The sequence below is a fragment of the Anser anser genome (genome assembly GCF_964211835.1).
Source record: "Anser anser genome assembly, chromosome: Z".
Taxonomy (NCBI): Eukaryota; Metazoa; Chordata; class Aves; order Anseriformes; family Anatidae; genus Anser; species Anser anser.
The window spans coordinates 72,915,572-72,933,504 of NC_139723.1; the positions used below are offsets into that span (position 1 = coordinate 72,915,572).

At 38.3% G+C, this 17,933-nt stretch overlaps 1 protein-coding gene across 3 annotated transcripts in view; it reads left to right on the top strand.

Moving 5' to 3' along the window:
* The window catches only part of OXCT1 (3-oxoacid CoA-transferase 1), an 89,735-nt gene extending 72,078 nt beyond the window's left edge, over nucleotides 1-17,657 (top strand). For 2 of the 3 annotated variants that reach the window (XM_083818418.1, XM_083818420.1), the window contains 3 exons: nucleotides 3,818-3,898; nucleotides 7,025-7,126; nucleotides 13,875-17,657. In XM_083818418.1, coding sequence (XP_083674544.1) covers nucleotides 3,818-3,898; nucleotides 7,025-7,126; nucleotides 13,875-13,910 — 219 coding nt within the window. In that variant the 3' untranslated portion in view covers nucleotides 13,911-17,657. Of the gene's footprint in view, nucleotides 1-720; nucleotides 3,794-3,817; nucleotides 3,899-7,024; nucleotides 7,127-13,874 lie in introns of those variants that run through there. The other variant, XM_083818419.1, reaches the window with a different exon arrangement.
* The last annotated feature ends 276 nt before the right edge of the window (nucleotides 17,658-17,933 follow it).

A 17,933-nucleotide genomic window follows, 5' to 3' on the forward strand; every position in this document is an offset into this window, starting at 1 on the left:
GGTTCACTCATAAACAGTTCAGGCATAGACTTATTTATTTTGGTATACATATACATAAGACGGGCCTTTATATTGATGGGGTGCCTGGTGTGGACTTCTAGAAAGCCTATTACAGGCTTTCATAAATTATTTATTCTGCTTTTGTAAGAAGGCACTGCAAAACTAATCTACATAGGTGATTTTTCAATTTTATCCGTATTTTAAAATGGAAGGGTCCCGGTATTCTTAGTGCTCTTTCTTCTTACCTGTCCTCTTTTGGGGCTGCTTCTTGTTTGTCCGAAAATGGACAAGATGAAGTATAGAAATCTAGTGTTCAAAAATCAGAATCTGCTTTTACAGCTTTTTAGATGCTCCTTGGAAAGGCAGGGAGGTGATGAACAAGCAAATATAGCACCTCTGACACCAGTTCTGAAAGTCAGAAGCCTTCTGTTGAGGTGACTGCTTCTTACAGAGCTGATCTTATATTTACACCTTTTTATTTCTTTACCACAAAGATTTTCTCAAACTGTTATTTCATCCATATGTAAGCATCAGAGAAGCCCTCTTTCCTCTTCCTCAGAGCCCAGTGTGCTACTAAGTGAAAAATAAATGTGTGCGTGTACTGTCAGAATCTGTTATGTCTGCTGGCTTTTTAGATTAGGGACATTTTTGTCATCTTATTTTCCAAGTAAATAATAAGAAATCTATCATTAGACACCAAAGCCTTCTGTAAATCAACAGGAGTCAAGACTCGATGGACTGAAATACAGTGGAAGGCTACGGGATATATGCAGTACCTTCAATGAACACATTCAAGAATTGCAGCAATAGGTAGATCTTGCAGTTAGTTTTGTGTGATCTGTCATGTTGTAAAGGATCTCTTAATCCCCTTCAAGTGTTTTTATAATAGTGACAGCTTCTTAAACATTAAAATACATTTTTCTAAGAGTGTACTCCTTTGAGTATACATTTTGCAGTTTTCAAAGACAGCAATAGGCTGAGTCCTTGCAATGCATGCAAAATACAATTTACACTTACTTATGGGGGTGAAACTATTACCTGTCTTCACATTCAAAGCAGTACTCAATTTTCCTTTATTTAAAAATAAAACTAATCACCCTTTGCCCTAAAGTGTTTAAATTTTTAATTACTAAAATGTTTATATTAAATTAAAACTCAAAGATACGGAAGAAAAATGACTTTAAATGACTTTTGTAGAAGACTTCATTTTAAGAAATGTCATTGATGCAGGGTAGCATAGAACTGTGTAAAATAATAAAGATGGGGATGCAGGATGGCTAGTCACTGCCTTACAGAAGAAATAAAGGTAGCCAACTGAAAAGAGAAATAAGCACGTCTCAAACAGCAAGAAGTATTTTTCATAGCCAACTAATGAAGTTGTGGATCTTTGGCAGGATGATATAGGAGCTCAAAGTATTGAATATATATGAAAGGCATTAAACTGTTTTAAGAATTCAAGTTCATCAGTGACAATTAAGTAGCATTGACAAGAAGCAGTCTCTAGCTCAAGAAATGCATATGTCACAGCATCTCAGGAACCAGAAGGGCATACCTGTTCAAGGGTGGCTCAATTTTTGTTCTATGTGCTTAGGCCACTGTGAGACACTCAGCAAATGGTCTTGAGTCTAATTTGTTATGAAAGTTCTTAATGTATTTTTTGCTAAATTACTTTTTTTTTTTGCTCGTAACTGTGAAGAACAGTAATAGTGTGTTGAGTTGTTATTTAATCTCTGAACAGTCACTGTGCACCTGTGCCCGTTCAGCTATATGCTGCCTAAGAGAAATAAAAGTCCTTCACCCCCACATTATTGACATGTTTTGCAAAACATAATAAAATAATGGCTGGTAATTGTTTCATATTGTGAAATGAGTTGTCTACGCCGTTCAAAAAATAAAATGGAAACTAGTTTTAAACATGTGATTTAGACATGGCTGAAACGTAAGAGCACTGAATTGAAAACTTTTCTGTCATTGTGAATAGTTTTGATTTTTGATGTGTTTGAAAAATTATGAGCATTTTTGGTTCTTCAGTAACAGAATTTAGAGAAAGCAGACTGAAACACCTTAAGACTTTGGATATCTACATGACAGTCTTTTCTTCCTTTATCTGAGCAAATCCTGTAGAAATTCAGACAGAAAAAAATCATGCAATTCTATTTGGATTCCCATTCTGATAGTGTCCTGATGGAAGAGTTCCAAAAGTCACTTTTCATGGCAACTGGTAATACAGTAATGTTCAGCTCTTCTGTTAAAAAGCTGGAACATATCAGTTCTTAGGGTCACAGGAGCCATTCAGGCTGTCAGCTCTTCAAGTCTATGTTATTTCAGTCTCAACTAGACACCAAGAAGAGATACTGCAATTCAATGCCTTAGAATTACACCTGATATGTTACTGAGGATACCACAGATAGTGCAGGTTAACCTTGGCTCTTAAGAAAAACGTGCAGGAAGGTCCTTAAGATAGACAAGATAAAAGTTGATCAATTGAAAGTAACGTACTATCACAAGTTGTCATTTTTGTAAAGAGTGATCGAGTTTCATCAGAGTAGTTGCCTTGATACCAGATGTGGATCTTGCCAATATAATTATAATGAAAAAATAGTTACTCACTGAAAAAGATAAATTGAAAAGCACATGCGCTGCTCGTTTTGTTATCACTTGGGAATCAAACTGGCTGAGATATGGTTCCCCAATTTATATTAAGCCTTAAGACAAATTGATGATTGTAAATTTAAAAAGTATTGCATTCAGATAGTTAAATGGGACGTGCAGTACTCCAAGAGTTTTGAAACGCACAATTGAAAATCGATAATTAGAGAAAAAACTCATATAATAATAGGAAAAATGTGCACTTAATGCTACCTGTGTATAAGGCTCACAAAATCCTGACTAAAAACATGGTAATCTATCTTTATCATATCCATTTGGAGCTATTGCAGCTATTGCAGATTTAGAAAGATCTAAAGCCATTTGTGAACTATTAAAAAAAAAAAAAAGAGGGAAAAGAACATAAAACCCTACCATCCAAACCTTACACAGCCAACTTTGTGACAGAAGCTATGTTTTTTCATTAGGTAATATTTTTCCCAATATTTAGAGTAGCTGCTGTTTGATGCCCTAAAAAAGGAAATGCTGTAGAGTAAATCCTGTTTTCTTTACATACGTTCTTTTCTACCATACATGCGGGCTAATTTATTCTGTCTAAAATAAATACAATCTAACTTCTCTGTAGTACTTGAAGATGAGTATATCTCACTCACCTCTTAGTGTGCTTCTGTGCTTTCCTGAAGAGATGGAGGAAATGGGAATTGAATGTGGGAAAAGAAACTCGATTTACTAGTTTCAAAGCATGACTGGGCACTTGAGCCCTAGGGATTTGAAATGCCTGTGTGTATGGCTGATCCTGCAAATACTGTTCATAATAAAGTATAAGACAGAAATGTCATGCCCACAATGTCATTTTTGTCTAATTTTTGTCCTTTGTATGTCATCAGTGAGGTCCCATGTGTATCTTATCCACACATTGCAAATCATTAAGCAGAAGTATGCAGAGGTTCTAAACACAGGAGCCCACTCAGTGGTGCAGTAAGACTCCTATTCATCATCATCCCATATCTAGGGTTTTAGTTACAACTGTCCCAAATTGCCAGAGGTATAATGTGCCATAGACTTCAGAGAGTATTCTGAATACAGTGAATGTTTCAGTAACACTGAATGCCTACAGCTGTGATTTTCCCTTTTCAAGTACATATGTGCATTGTGAGTAAGTTGCATTGTTTTTTTAAATTAACATTTGTCTGTATATTGTTTAACACAGGGCAATGTCCATAAAATCTTGGAAAAATGCAATTTACCACTTACTGGGAAACAATGTGTAAACCGCATCATTACAGAGAAGGTAAAATGCTTTTCTTGTCAATAGTTTGTTCCTCTATTCCTAAGAAGTGCAACTCAGTAAAAGCAGTAAACCTTCATAAAAGTGAATAATATGTTCAGTAGATGTGACCAGTGAAGGCTAAAAAATTCCTTTGGAGTTCAGTTCCAGAGACCTGGTGGCTCATTTTTCCTTTTAAATCTCTCACCATTGACATCAAACATACCAGATGATGTTCTTAGACGCCTTCAGAAGAGAGATGCCATCCATGAGAAGTATGCAAAGTATGTATCTGCTTATTTTTCCCAAAGTATACTTGAAAATTCGCCTCATGAGGTGCAAATCCTGGAATACACATTTTCCTCAAGTATACATGCAAGGCAACGGTTCTGTAGCACATACATGTCAGACGATTAGCATCTTCCTTGGTGTATACTACAGACTTTCAGGGAAATATGACCTGTAGCTGTAGCAGGGCTTTAATTCTTTTGTCCTTACTTGATTCCACTTGTGAAGCAATTTACTGTCCAATGCAAGTCCTTGTGAGCATCTGATATTGCTGATGCTCAAAGTACATTAGTGGATCTTTTCAGCAGTGGATAAGTGACTTGGGATTTTTGCTGTAATCGTACTCCTTTTATTATCAATGTTTACATTTTTAAAGGCTTAGAGTAGTCCCTCTGTGAGCCATCCGTCATACTAAGTAGAATACTTCAAAGGTGTGGATATAGAATTTATTTTTACCCAGTGGTATATTGCTACTGTCATTTAAAGTTTTCCTCCACAAAGGAAGGGAAACTAAATGAAAATGGGCAAGTTATAATGCAGTTTTCTACTAACTGGCCACATACAAATGTAAGGTACAAAAAAAAAGAACTGAATAAAGGCTGACAGAAAATAAACAACATGCAGAAATTTTCTGAGTCACCACTCATCAAATCTGTCTGTTTTATTAAAAGATGACACAAATGCACAACAGTTCTTAGATTGTATTCTAAACTGTTTCTGCTCTAGCTTCCTAGTGTGGATGTTCCTTACACCCAGCCTCTCTTTTAAAACTCAGAAGAGCTATTTCAGTCCCAGAGAATGGTTTGGGTTGGAAAGGACCTTAAATATCACCTAGTTCTAACCCCCACCATGGGCAGGGACGCCTTCCACCAGACCAGGTTGCCCAAAGCCCCATCCAGCCTGGCCTTGAGCACTGCCAGGGATGGGGCATCCACAGCTTCTCTGGGCAGCCTGTGCCAGTGCTTCACCAACCTCACAGTAAAGCATTTCTTCCTCATGTATAGTCTCAATCTACCCTCTTTTAGTTTAGAGACATTGCTCCTTGTCCTGTTGCTACATGCCCTTGTAGAAAGTTCCTCTCCAGATTTCCTGCAGGCCCCCTCTGTGTACTTGGAAAACTGGTATAATGTCTTCCCAGAGCCTTCTCAGCTGTTCTTCATAGGATGGATGCTCCAGCCCTCTGGTCATCCTCATGGCCCTCCTCTGGATTCACTCCCAACAGTTCCACGTGTTTCTTGTGCTGGGGGCCTCAGAGCTAAGTGCAGGACTCCAGGTGGGGCCTCGTGAGGGCAGAGCAGAGGGGGAGAATCCCCTCCCTCACCCTGCTGGCCACAATGCTTTTGATGCAGCCTGGAATATGGTTGGCCTTCTGCACTGCAAGTGCACACCGCTGGCTCATGCTGAGTTGAGCTTTTCATCACCAGAACCCCCAAGTCCTTCTCCACAGGGTTACTCTCAATGGGTTCTCCCAGCCTGTCTTTGTGCTTGGGTTTGCCCTGGCCCAGGTGCAGGACCTTGCCCTTGGTCTTGTTGAACTTTGTGAGGTTCGCATGGGCCCACCTCTGAAGCTTATCAGTGTTCCACAGGATGGCATCCCTTCCCTCCAGTATCAACCACACCACACAGCTTGGTGTCATTGGCAAACTTGCTAAGGGTGCACTCAGTCCCACCCTTTATGTCACCAGCAACGATGATAAGGAGTGCTGGTCCCAGTACTGACTCCTCAGTGACATCACTCATCACTGGTCTCCACCTGGATATTGAGCGTTTACTGTAACTCATTGAATGGGACCATCAGGCCAATCCTTTATCCAGTGAGTGGTCCATTTCTCAAATCCATGTCTCTCCAATTTAGAGACAGGAATGTCATACAGGACAGTGTCAAATGCTTTGCCCAAGTCGAAGTACGCGACGTTAGTTGCTTTTCCCTTATCCACCAATGCTGTAACCCTGTTTTAGAGGGCCACCAAATTTGTCAGGTGTGATTTGCACTTAGTGAAGCCATAAATCAGTCCTATATGTCCAGAGGGCTATTGAGCTTCAGCACACTTCTGTGGGTGCATAAGACTTCACTTTCACTCCCAGTTCAATCTTCACTGGACTTTTCCTACTGATTGCATTTTAGAAAAATTAATATAGACCTTATAGTTTCCCTGGCAACTAGATTGCAACCTATATACTTACCTCTGGCAGGCACCATTAAAGCGCATGCTGTTTTACAGGTGTTCTTATTTGATGTGTTTGTGAGCCTCGGAAGTGTAAAGCATGTCTTGTGAAGATGTCAGAAAGAATAGCCTTTGCTCCTTCAGCCACTTCTCCCTAGGCTTGTTATTGAAAATAAAACAAGAAACCTTCTCGTTCATTGCTAGCTTCTGAAAATACTAAAATTAGAACTGAGTGTTTAATAGCTGTTGGAGAAGCTCATCATCTGATAAGGTGATCAGCCACCCTGTACCTCTCTGCTGGCCTAAAAACAAAACAGAAGGGTGAGGGAGAAAACGGCTTTCCCTATTCTCTTTTATGATCTCTTGGTAGACATTGTGTTGCAGCAGAGAATATCTCACCCCTTTCCTTTGTGCCAGATCAGAGCAGGAGGCACAGTCTTTATTTCATACAGCAAAGAACAGTTGCACATTTTTTCCACAAAATCAACATATCTTATACTTTAGATTCTTTTAGGTACAGATAAATGCTGCAGAAATCATTATTGTTCATTCAGAAAAGTGAAACCAGTTTTTAACGGCATCATTTGTTACTGAAGTAACTCTTTTCAGAACATTACTTTGTACAGTATCACTACTCACTTCCTCTTTCTTTTATATACATTAAAAAAATTAATTGTGTTCTATTTGAACCTGGCAGGCTGTGTTTGATGTGGACAAAAAGAAAGGGCTCACCCTTGTGGAAATCTGGGAAGGACTATCAGTGGATGACATCAAGAAAAGCACTGGCTGTGACTTTGCAGTAAGTCATTTCACAAACAAATATATACAAATATATTCCCAAACAAATATACTCTGGTGTCTGGATGAGTATTCACAAATAATCATCCCCTCAAGACTTGTAGGTACAGTAAGTTTCTTCCTTAAAGGTGAGGGTAGATTTACCCAGGAAGAGAGTTTATGGGATATTTTAAGGCTAACCTAATATGATTATATTAGGTAATGGTATTAGAATCCAGGTGGAAAAAAAACAGAAAAGATCGAGGAATATCTAGGAGTAAAAAGGGCAGTGTGGAAAAGGAACCTCAATTCCCTTTACGCTTTGAAGAGGGGAGCTGGTGAGCTGAAAAGGGAGTCTGAAAGGTGGTTGAATATTTGTACTTCCACTGTCAAAGTTTACCTAATTCTCTAATTTTAAGTTTTCATGTTATATTTAGGTGGGGCTGTGAGTCTTCTCAACAGGGATCACTACATGCATGCATCCACCCTGGTTACTACTGCCAATCAATTACATCACAAAATCATAGAATCACAGAATGGTTTGGGTTGGAAGGGATCTTAAAGATAACTAGTTCCAACCCCCCTGCCATGGACAGGGACATCTCAAAGCTCCTGTTTTAGTGGGATACTATACTGTTGATATCTTTCCTTTTCCAGTGCCTTGTTCTTAATCCATAAACCCACTGCCATTTTACCTTCACACTCTGTCTTAAGCCTCATTTAATGCTAACACAAAACTGGCTTGTTAATGGAAAAATGTAGTGCACTGGAGTGTAACCGATTCTGTAGGTGTAGCCAATAACAAATACAGTTTTGTCATGGCCTTGTCCTGCATGGATATCAAAAATTTTTTTTCTTCTGTGTTGTAAAGTTGGGGCAGGTCAGCCCTCTTTTGGTGAGGACAGTGAGTCTGACGGGTATACCTTGTGTGCTGTTAAAATGGTTGAGAAATATTTGGTAGTGAAGTGTAGTATTCTTTTTGGTAGTGAAGTGTAGTACTCTTCCTCTTCACAGAGTTAAGAGAGGCAGGGCTAGGGCACATAAATATAAGAATGAAGAACAGTTATTATGTGAAAGAGTTTGTTATTAAGGCTTTGAACATACAATTGGCAATAATTAAAATATTCTGAGTAATGAACACGTGGAATTTAATTAATTCCATGTCCATTAGAGAGCATTTTTGACAACCAAATGTGATGGTGTATGCTTTTCTTGTGGAGTTTTAAATATTTTAAATAAAAAGCTGTTCACTTGTAAGAAAATATTCATTTATCCGTAAATAAAAAATGTTCTGTTAAATATGAGTAACCTGCGACTGCAGAGTGCAGGAAATTGCTACAAAATCACTTTGCTCTATTATTCATTTTCTATGTAACATTTTGTGGAAGTCATTTTTATTTTTTAATTTACAGTAGTAGCAAGCTTCTATATTTAGCAATTCTGTGTGCAAAAGAAATTATTCATTCACTTCTGTCTATGATTTAGGAAAAAAATGATACATTTTTTAAAATGTCAGTATCAGGGCTTCTTTTTCTTCAGCTGATCAACCTCTCAAACAGCTAGCACCCAATACCAAAGCATAAAAATGACCTTGTAGAGTTGTATCTATGGCAATCAGTCACTTGCATTGTTCTGATGTATTTAGTTTGAGGTTTAACTATGGGCTGGATTTGAAGAGTGTCATGTTTAGTAACCATTTAAATAGACTGAAACTACAGGAAAGTACTTTTCTATCAGAAGACACCATCCCTTACATGTTCCAAACTTGTTTGTTTGGAAGGAGTTGATTTCTTTTTGGTTCAAGTGGCCTAAATATATAGTTATAAATGTATATGTTTAATTGGGTATGTATTACCTGCAGTAAACTCCAGGAGGCCATGTTGAAGGCAATGGAAGAAGTGGGGACCAAAGAGTTCAAATAAATTTTTATTAGGACTATTAGTAGACCAAAGACTATTAGGACTATTAGGACCAAAGAAAAGATTAACACCACCCACTGTCCCATTGGTGCTTTCCTATAAATGTTGCAAAAGAGTGGTATAAATTTTGGATCCTTGGGTTAGCACTTGATGAGAGGTATAGTGCTGTCTGTGTCTCTGGGATCTGTCAGACCAGGTTCTGGAAGGGACTTTTCAGTGCCACCCTATTTCCTGGTTCATGAAGACAAACTCCAGTGCAGTCTGCTTTGTACAGCTGCCTTGGTCATGCATGACATCATGAGCTGCACTAAAGGATATGTGGGCATGAAAAATGTAGGTGCTGCTTGGTTTATGCAATTTTATGTATTTATCTTAAAGCATGCAGCTTCCATAAATGCTTGCAAACCATGTACTGTGCTGACCTCTGCCCGGGTACGTGCATAGGTTGACTTTACATTCTGGTTGGTAGCTCCTTAAAAACTCCTGAAATCTCTACAGCTCTGCAAATGGAAGGAGTGAACTACCGTGATTTGTTTATTAAAGTCATGGCACAGAAGAACACTTCCTTTCTCCCATTTTCTTTCTTCCTGCTTTTCCTCCTTTCCTTTCATCTTTCTTTGTTTCCACTAAACATGTTTCCAGGTCATGGTGACCCAGTCCTCCTCCTCTGATTGAAATCTTCAGCAAAACTGATACTGACATCAGTGACAGCAAGACTGGGTCACTGTTGCATGATGTTAGACCCTTGAGGGCCTGATTCTCATAAACAGTGAACACCTACAGCGCTTAATTTTGAAGTTGAGAAAATAAAGAGACTTGAGCACAGTGGTAAGCAGTTGTTTAGAAAGCAGTATCCTTGGTCTGTTTTTCCAAATTTCAAGGCTCTGCCTGAGGCTTCTTTGGAAGAGTAACAGTTGTGCTTGCGATTACGTACACTGAATGAGGTATCTTGTCTATATTGATGACAAGGAACTTAAGGGATACTGTATAGCTAAAGCAGGGTTTTTTTGTATCGTATGTTTTAGTAGTTTGGAACAGAACTAATAGGTGGAAAAAGAGGAGCTATCCCTTTTCTTACAGCTTTTCAGTGAATGCATAGAACAATCTGAACTAAAATTAGCATATCTCTATGTTTGTTACTATTGAGAATTTCAGGAATGACTCTGCCTTCATATATAACTATCTCTCCCTGTGCAAGCTACTTCTCTTCGGGAGGGGAGAGCTTTATAGTGTTTGTGGCTTTTGAGACACATTTGGCTATACATTCCCATTTTCACAGCCTGCTTATTTGGGAAAACATCACCTAAAGGACATTTGCAACATGAAAATGACAAAGGAAAAAGGATATAGAGTCAACAATCTTGATTTTAGACTGGCATCATATCCAAAATAAACAATACAACCTCAATTTTACTGCAACACGAAGTGTTGGCTTATCTCATGTGCTTAAATCATATTTACTGCTGCCTAGCATGTAGGTTACTTTAGCAGGTAATCTGTTTTGGCTTGTGCTGGTTTATACCTTTGATGAGACTGTAAGAAAACAGACGGAGAAACCATACATTTGCAGATGTAAAGATCATCACAGTAAGTCTGCTTAACCTGAAATAAAATAGAGATAAAAAATCATTTCCTTTTTTAAAATATAATCTGAGAGCTCAGTTTTACGAAAAAGGTTCTTAAAAGATAATACAGAGTTTAGGAAAAGCATCTGCTAGGACAAAGGAAAAATTAGGTAGTTGAACAGCATTTGACTAGTGTATGTTTAAAAATAATCAACAGTCTAAGCTCCAGTCAGTGAGTGCAAAATACCAGAGGACATGGTTTTAGCTTCTGGAAATATATTCTACTTTGAGGGAATGGGCTGTTGCAGGATTGAATCCATTTTTAAATGGATGTTGTGTTTTTTCCTTATCAATCATCCCCACTACAGAACTCACAGTAGGAGCAGATTTTTCTACAAAAGCAGATGTTAGAAATGTGGTTTGCATTTATCTGCAGTTTCAAATAATTAAGAGTTAATAAGGGATAAGCTACTTTTATTATTTTAACAGTTACGCTTCTCTTCTCTGCTCTGCACAATAACTTGCTTTTGTACTCCTGATGAGATCATTAGAAGTTACTGGGACTCAGCATCATTCAGAATCAGCCCTTGAAAGAGTTGCTCGCTGTAAATAAACATAACGAAATCAGCATAGGGATGTCTGTGTAGCTGAAAAGTGTTGTTTGGGGCTGGAAATCAGGAAGTCAACAAGCTTGAATTCTAGGGAGTCCCTGAGGCCACGTGCCCTCAGCTAGGGTCTTCCTCTTAGCAGGTCTGGGGCTTCATACCAGACTGCAAAGGCAAGCAGCTCCCAGTACTGCCTGTTCAACATTAGCACAGCCTGTTGCAGCTTCCAAGATCAGCTGTTCTTTCTGTAAGTGAAATAACATTGAAAATGTGTTGCTTAGGATGTACTGCAGGAAAGTAGCAACTATGCATCTGTGTACTGTAAAATAGTCTTTGCCAAGCGCATTCAGCCCTTATCAAATGCTATGCTGTTAGCAGAGTGATACCGAATTGACTGAGTCTGCTGGTATTTAAATTAGCAGATTCAGGAGGCTTTCTACGTTTCAGACTTGATTATTTCTTGTTTTTCAAGCCCAGACCATCCCTTTCTTTATGTTAGCATTTTTCTGCTTATTTAATCACATTTATTTAGAGCAAACATTTCTAATTGCATCCAGTTCTTAGCGGTGCTGGGCTCTCGCCACCTCTGTTCAGCAGGCACAATGGCACTTCTGCACTCCTGGGGATCAGAGCCTTTCAGACACCAGTAGTGGTACACACAAATGACAGCTGCTTACATCAAATGTGCAGGCATTACATTTAATGTAATATGTTCATTGACATGTAAAACACTTGAGGTCTTGATAGTACCAAAATCTAGCAGAAAAACAATCTCCTCCATTAATTGCCTTTTGTCATTATTTGCAGAATACAGATTTTAATGGTGCTGTCTTCATCCTCCAGCTTTTGTCTTTACCTCAGTAGCACCATCCCTAGGTGAGGCAGAAACAGGCCCAAATAAAGCGAGGTACATACCTACTTCGAGTTGGAAATGTTGAAACATGTCTGGAACTAGCTCGGGAATGTTTATTTTTTCCAGCTCCTTTGCACCTATAGCTGTTACATCTATTTATTATCCTCATTCACACAGAACTTTGAAAAATCAGTGAACAGTTTACATCCACTGAAAACACTTCCTTAGCATTTGATATATTAAACACGCTCTTCACAAGTTAAGCTTTTTTCAGTCACTATTCTCATAAAGTTATAGGCAATGACATTTTGTGGCTGGAGGAAGGATAACTTAGAAATCAAACTGGTATAGGAAATACAGCCCTATGTGTTTGGAAATACAACCTTCCCTGTGCTTGGAAAAGGCCCATATATATCATTCTTTTGTAAGTTGGCTTGTTCAGTACTATTAAGTGAAAAAGGTGGGATAAGGAGGCAGAAGGAATGCAGAATGTGATGTTTCAGTGGGACACACTAACCAACGAGGAGCCACATATCTGTGGTACTGTCTTTCCTCTAGAAAGACTAAGATCACACAAATTGTTTTTGATCTTCATCCTGGGGCACTTAAATAAGGCTGAGAACAGGATATATGTAATGAGGCTTGGATCTTCTGCGGAGAGGTTTTCCTCAGGGTGTTATGTAGATCTGCAGTTACGGTTCAAACAGTTGTTAACCAATGCTGCTCTTTGCTCTGAACTCTTCTCTGCATTACTCCCATTTATACCTTCTGTCTTCATCCACTATTCTATTTAGGCTTAATATGTTTTAGTTTTGGTCTGCTGGATATCTTATAATACAACTAATGGATTTTATGACTATAGAATTAAAACAGTATGTGTGTCCTGACATAAAAATGAATGTGAATGGAAGAAGGCAACTTTAAAATCAATATTAGTTAAAATTAGAGGCATTGCACTATATGTACACTATACCTATATTATACTGTAGGTATATAGTATATGTATACATTCGATTGTACACTGCCTGCTAATATGCATGTTCCACAACTCTAGTTGACTACTTCTGTGCAGACCTACCATTGACACACAGCATCCCATCTCCAGGTGTGTTGGGAGGAAAAAACAGGATGAACGTAGCAGTTGAGCAAAGAAGGGAAAGTATTAGTTCAGGATTCTTTGGCATGCTTGTTTTAATAATTATGTTGTGATTCAGCCAGGTATTGAATATCATCTGCGTTGTTGCCTCTGCATCATTAGGTGTATTGGTGCATGAATGCAAGTGGACTAGGTGAAGGTTGAAGCACCAGCCCGTCTCCAGCTACCTCTGTTATTGCTGTTTATGGCAAGCACTGCCCTGCTGTGCACAAACTATGGCCTTTTATGGTTCAGTATTAACAAAGCCATGGCTTGTTCTTGAGATGTTCACATGCCATCCTGTATGTTGTATAATTGAGTTGCTGCTTCACCTGAGTTCAGCTATCATTCCTGCTGGCACTGGAAGCCCTCCACAAAGACCACACAGTTAACAGGGGCAAGTAGAGGTTCAGCTGTCCAGGATTAACCTGCTTGCATTCTTAAATCAATAACCCAACTCAAAGTAAATGAAATTTAGAGGCTGGGTACTAGCACTACGTGTGTCTTGTATTTCTGCATCAGAAATTTAGTGGTGGCAGCATTTATCTGAAATAAAGCAAGTATATGGGTTTAAATAAATACAGTGTCTCTATTCTTCAGTGGCACATTGTTAATAAAGGTGGAAGGAAACTACAGGTTGTACCGCTATATCTGTATGTTAACTATTCTGTTTTTTTCCCTCCTTCTTGATAGGTTTCGCCAAAACTGATACCTATGAGGCAGATTTAAACCTGCAGCACAGTTTGGGCTTCACTTGCCAGAAGGCTTGTTTCCAAATGGGAGCTCAGTGAAGAAGAATCCATGACTGTTTTGCAATTTTCCTTTTTTTTTTTTTTTTTTTTTTTTAAGGGCTTTGTAAGTAGTTTCCAGCTAGTTAAACTCAGGCCATGACTATCAGCCTAAACGGAATTTTACTTTCATAGCATTACCAATTTTAATAGAAGGGTGAACTTATTCTCTAAATTTCAAATAATGTTATATTAAAATGTTAGTGAACATTGTCAAAAAAAATGCCTTGTAGTCTCTCTGCCAAATAATACTTTTTTTACACAGATGCAGGAAATGACCATGCAAACTTACAATTGCCTCTGCTTTTGCTGATGTTGCTCAGTTACAAATCACTCTGTTGCTCTTTAACTACAGCATTTGCTATGTTTCTTTTCCTGTAATGTGTCTTTCCTCTGGAGTGGTGTATAGCAAATGCATGCATCTCTAGAAAGCCATCAGGAATATGGACTTCCCTTTTCCAGAACCTTTTAATGAGGCTGTGACAAAACTGTTTGTATCAGTGGGGCCCTTAGCCCTGAATGTATCTGCTGCTTCAACAGTGTCTGATGGCGTTAAGATGCCATGCACCGCCCACAGTCCAGCTCTCACCCCTTCTATTTAAATTGTACAAGCTAGAATGGGGCTAATTTGCAGGAGGAAGATAAAAACATGTTTCCATTCCCCTGTAAACAACTGATAGCTGTACAGTTGTCCCACATGAACTGCTCTTACTCTTCGGATATAATCTTTTCTTCTCCCTACCTCCATTCAAAGGCAAATGAAGGCTGTTTCTGGAGTGAGGTCTGCCCTTCCAGTGTTACATATGGGAGGAAAATGCTGCGGGCATTTGGGAGATTGCTTCTGAAGGGAATACGAAGCAGTAAGTTTGTACCACTTAAGAGTCAAGGCATCAGCAAAAATTAGAGAGTTTGGAACCCAAACTCATGATAACTAGAATGCACACCATGAGACAATCAATATGAAAAGTCATTCTCTCATACTGGTTCTGCTATTTGGTAAAGATCTTACTTTCACTGTTCTAATTACAAGCCAACTGTTTTTGCAAACAAGCAGCACAGTTATGACAGCATTGGATCTCACATCCCAGATTAGCACAATGGATCATCATTATACAGAGCATGAATTGATTAGAAATACTGGAAGTCTGCATCTGTTAAAATACAGTGTTCTTTTACAGTGTTCTTTCCAGGTAGGATAGTTTCCATCATTCATCTAAATAGGAATGCTTAAAAAACTTTAGTGAAAATAATTCCTGACATATATTTGATGTTTGATGTTTGATAGAAGGAAATTAAGTGACTGAAAAATATGTAAAATATATATGCACAAAGAATTATATTGATATGCCTATCATAAATATGATAAGCAGTGTTGGGGTATGGTGTAGAAGGGAATTTTGATACTAGATGGATGATGTATTCAGTGCGTGTGTGGAAGGAATGTAACACATTTCTAGGGAACCAGATATGAAACTCCTGCAATATTAGCTCCAGTACTAGCCTTTGTACTGCACTAGTAACCTTGTATAAGACATACTAATTTTTCATGGGGCAGTTATAAAATTCGTCTTATCCCACACATGGGTTTTACAGCAGTAAAACTGTTGATTAGAGAAATTATTTTTGTTGAGTTATAATTACTCTAAGCAGTTCCTTGTTAGTCTCCTGTCAATACCAGAATATGTTGTTGTTCTTCTCACAAAGGAATAAACAAAATACCTTTGTAAGCACCTTTACATTAGTACAAAAGTACTCCCATAGTAACTAAGCTGTATGACTTGAGCTAACGGGGGCTAATGGCCGTTGTATAGCCTAAATGTGTAGGCAATACCTTAATGCCAAGCACATGAGAAAGAAATGTCTTTTACAGACTAGTGTTAATTTCATTACTGAACATATACAAGTGATTTCTTTGGTAGTTAATTTGTGTGCAAAGCCTGAAACTACATTGGTCAAAGTGTTCCAGAATATCCAGGATTAGCAACATTTTTACCTACCTTATTTTTCATATTTTCTCAATTAATACTCCCTGTGCATATTCCCTCATTCCAAACAAGTTATTTTCTCAATGTTTGGCCATTTCTACTGCTGTGGAGTGATCTAAGTGGTTCTACGCAGAGGGGTTTTGCAGATTAAAAGTCGCTATATAAAAAGGTGACTTTCAGCTTTGTGAAACAATTTTGGTTTCAGACAGAGCAGCCAAGAGATGTCTGCCATGCTCCACAAAAACACTTCAGTGACAGTTCTGACCCTTGCGGTGCAGCACACAGAAAAAAAAAAAAAAAAAAGAGCTGCTGTGAGGGGATGGATCTGGTCCCTGAAAGTTTCTTGTCCATCATCATGTAAAGCTCTCATAGAGATCAACCAGAATGGATGATGTTTTTAGAGGGGAATATAAAAACTATTGTACAGGGGAGGAGATTTAATAACTTATCCAGAAATAAAATTATTTAAATAGCTGGGGAAGTCTTAAAGAAAATTGGAAATGAAGTGTTGATCTATTGCAATTACCTATGTTATATTAGTCGTAGTACTGATTAGTTAATTACAGCATACTTTATTGGCATATATAGGGCATGGGAGAAGTGTCTGAGGGCAGCTTCAAGTATATGCTGCTTCTTCCATTGAACTATGCTTTGCTGGCATACGCACAGAAGCCATAATTATCCTTGATATATGGCTTATAAAAAGACTGATGACCTGATAATGTCTGGGAGTTCAGGACCTTGATTTCTGACACAAAGAATGAGGAGCCATGAACTCCCGCATTTTAACTTTTCCAATTCTCTACGTATTGCCTTGAAAATTGTCATCTGTGCTCTCTGTCTTGTTTCCTAGAAAAGGGGATGTTTTTCTTCCTACCTCACAGGGGTGTTGTGGGGAATAACCAGCTATGATCTGTGCAACAGGTTATGCTTTCTCTTCAGCTTGGATCAAGAGCATGGAGGAGTGCTTTGAAGAATGTCATACATGGTGGATATTTGAATTTTGTGTCTACTCTTACTTGCACCAGTGTAATGCAAGAGGGCAAAAGTCAATATGGTGCCGAAGACCAGGGAAGTAAGGAAAATAGGCGCTCTCAGTATATTCCGGTGGTGCAAATATCTGTATGTCACACTTACATTTTTTATCTTAAAGACATTATGTTGTGGTAGAATACTGGTATTATGAAAATGTTGTGTGTCTGCACAAGCTAATTACAACAAGCTCTGATTCTGTTGTTTAAATTTAGATTTGTAAAGTAGGATTAGAAATTAAAACACTCCAAAGTGTTGCCTTCTCTGTGGACACAAGTATGGTTTGTAGGTAAGGTATACTCTGAGCAGTAGTTGTGATGATCGGTATTATGGGGATAAGAGATTCTCATCCCTCTTTCTCTTCCATGGCTGTAAGAAAGCTGGTATGTGTGAAGGTTTATGGTTTATTGGGACATCACTGATATTATGCCTGCTTCACAGCACTTCACAAGACAAAGACAGCTGATGCTCTTTGTCCTGAAGATGATGATGATTCTACTGTTATCATGTTGGACTTAATTCATTTTGTATTTTATTGACTTTTGTCCCTGAAAAAGCAAAAAATGAATGATGATATAAATTGTAGTTGTACTGTAAGCTCTGCAAACTATACATCAAAGTCCTACTCTGTATTTGCAAAACAATCAGTAAAGAAAAGATTAAAAATCTCAGGTTGTGTCTGTTGTTACTGTTTTCCATGCTGTTCTGTTCTGCCATTAGAAGTATTAAAGGATTAACTTCTATTCACACCACCATGTCATACCTCAGCACACATAAAATCCTCAAGGTCTTGGCTGAGGGTGGAGGGATTTGATGAACAGAAATAACAAAGCACAAAAAAGCTCAAAACTCAGCCAACAGCCGCATTGTACATGTTCCCTCTTCTTACTAGTTTCCATGTCGGGTCAATCTCAAACATAATTATCACATTCATTTTTGTAATGACT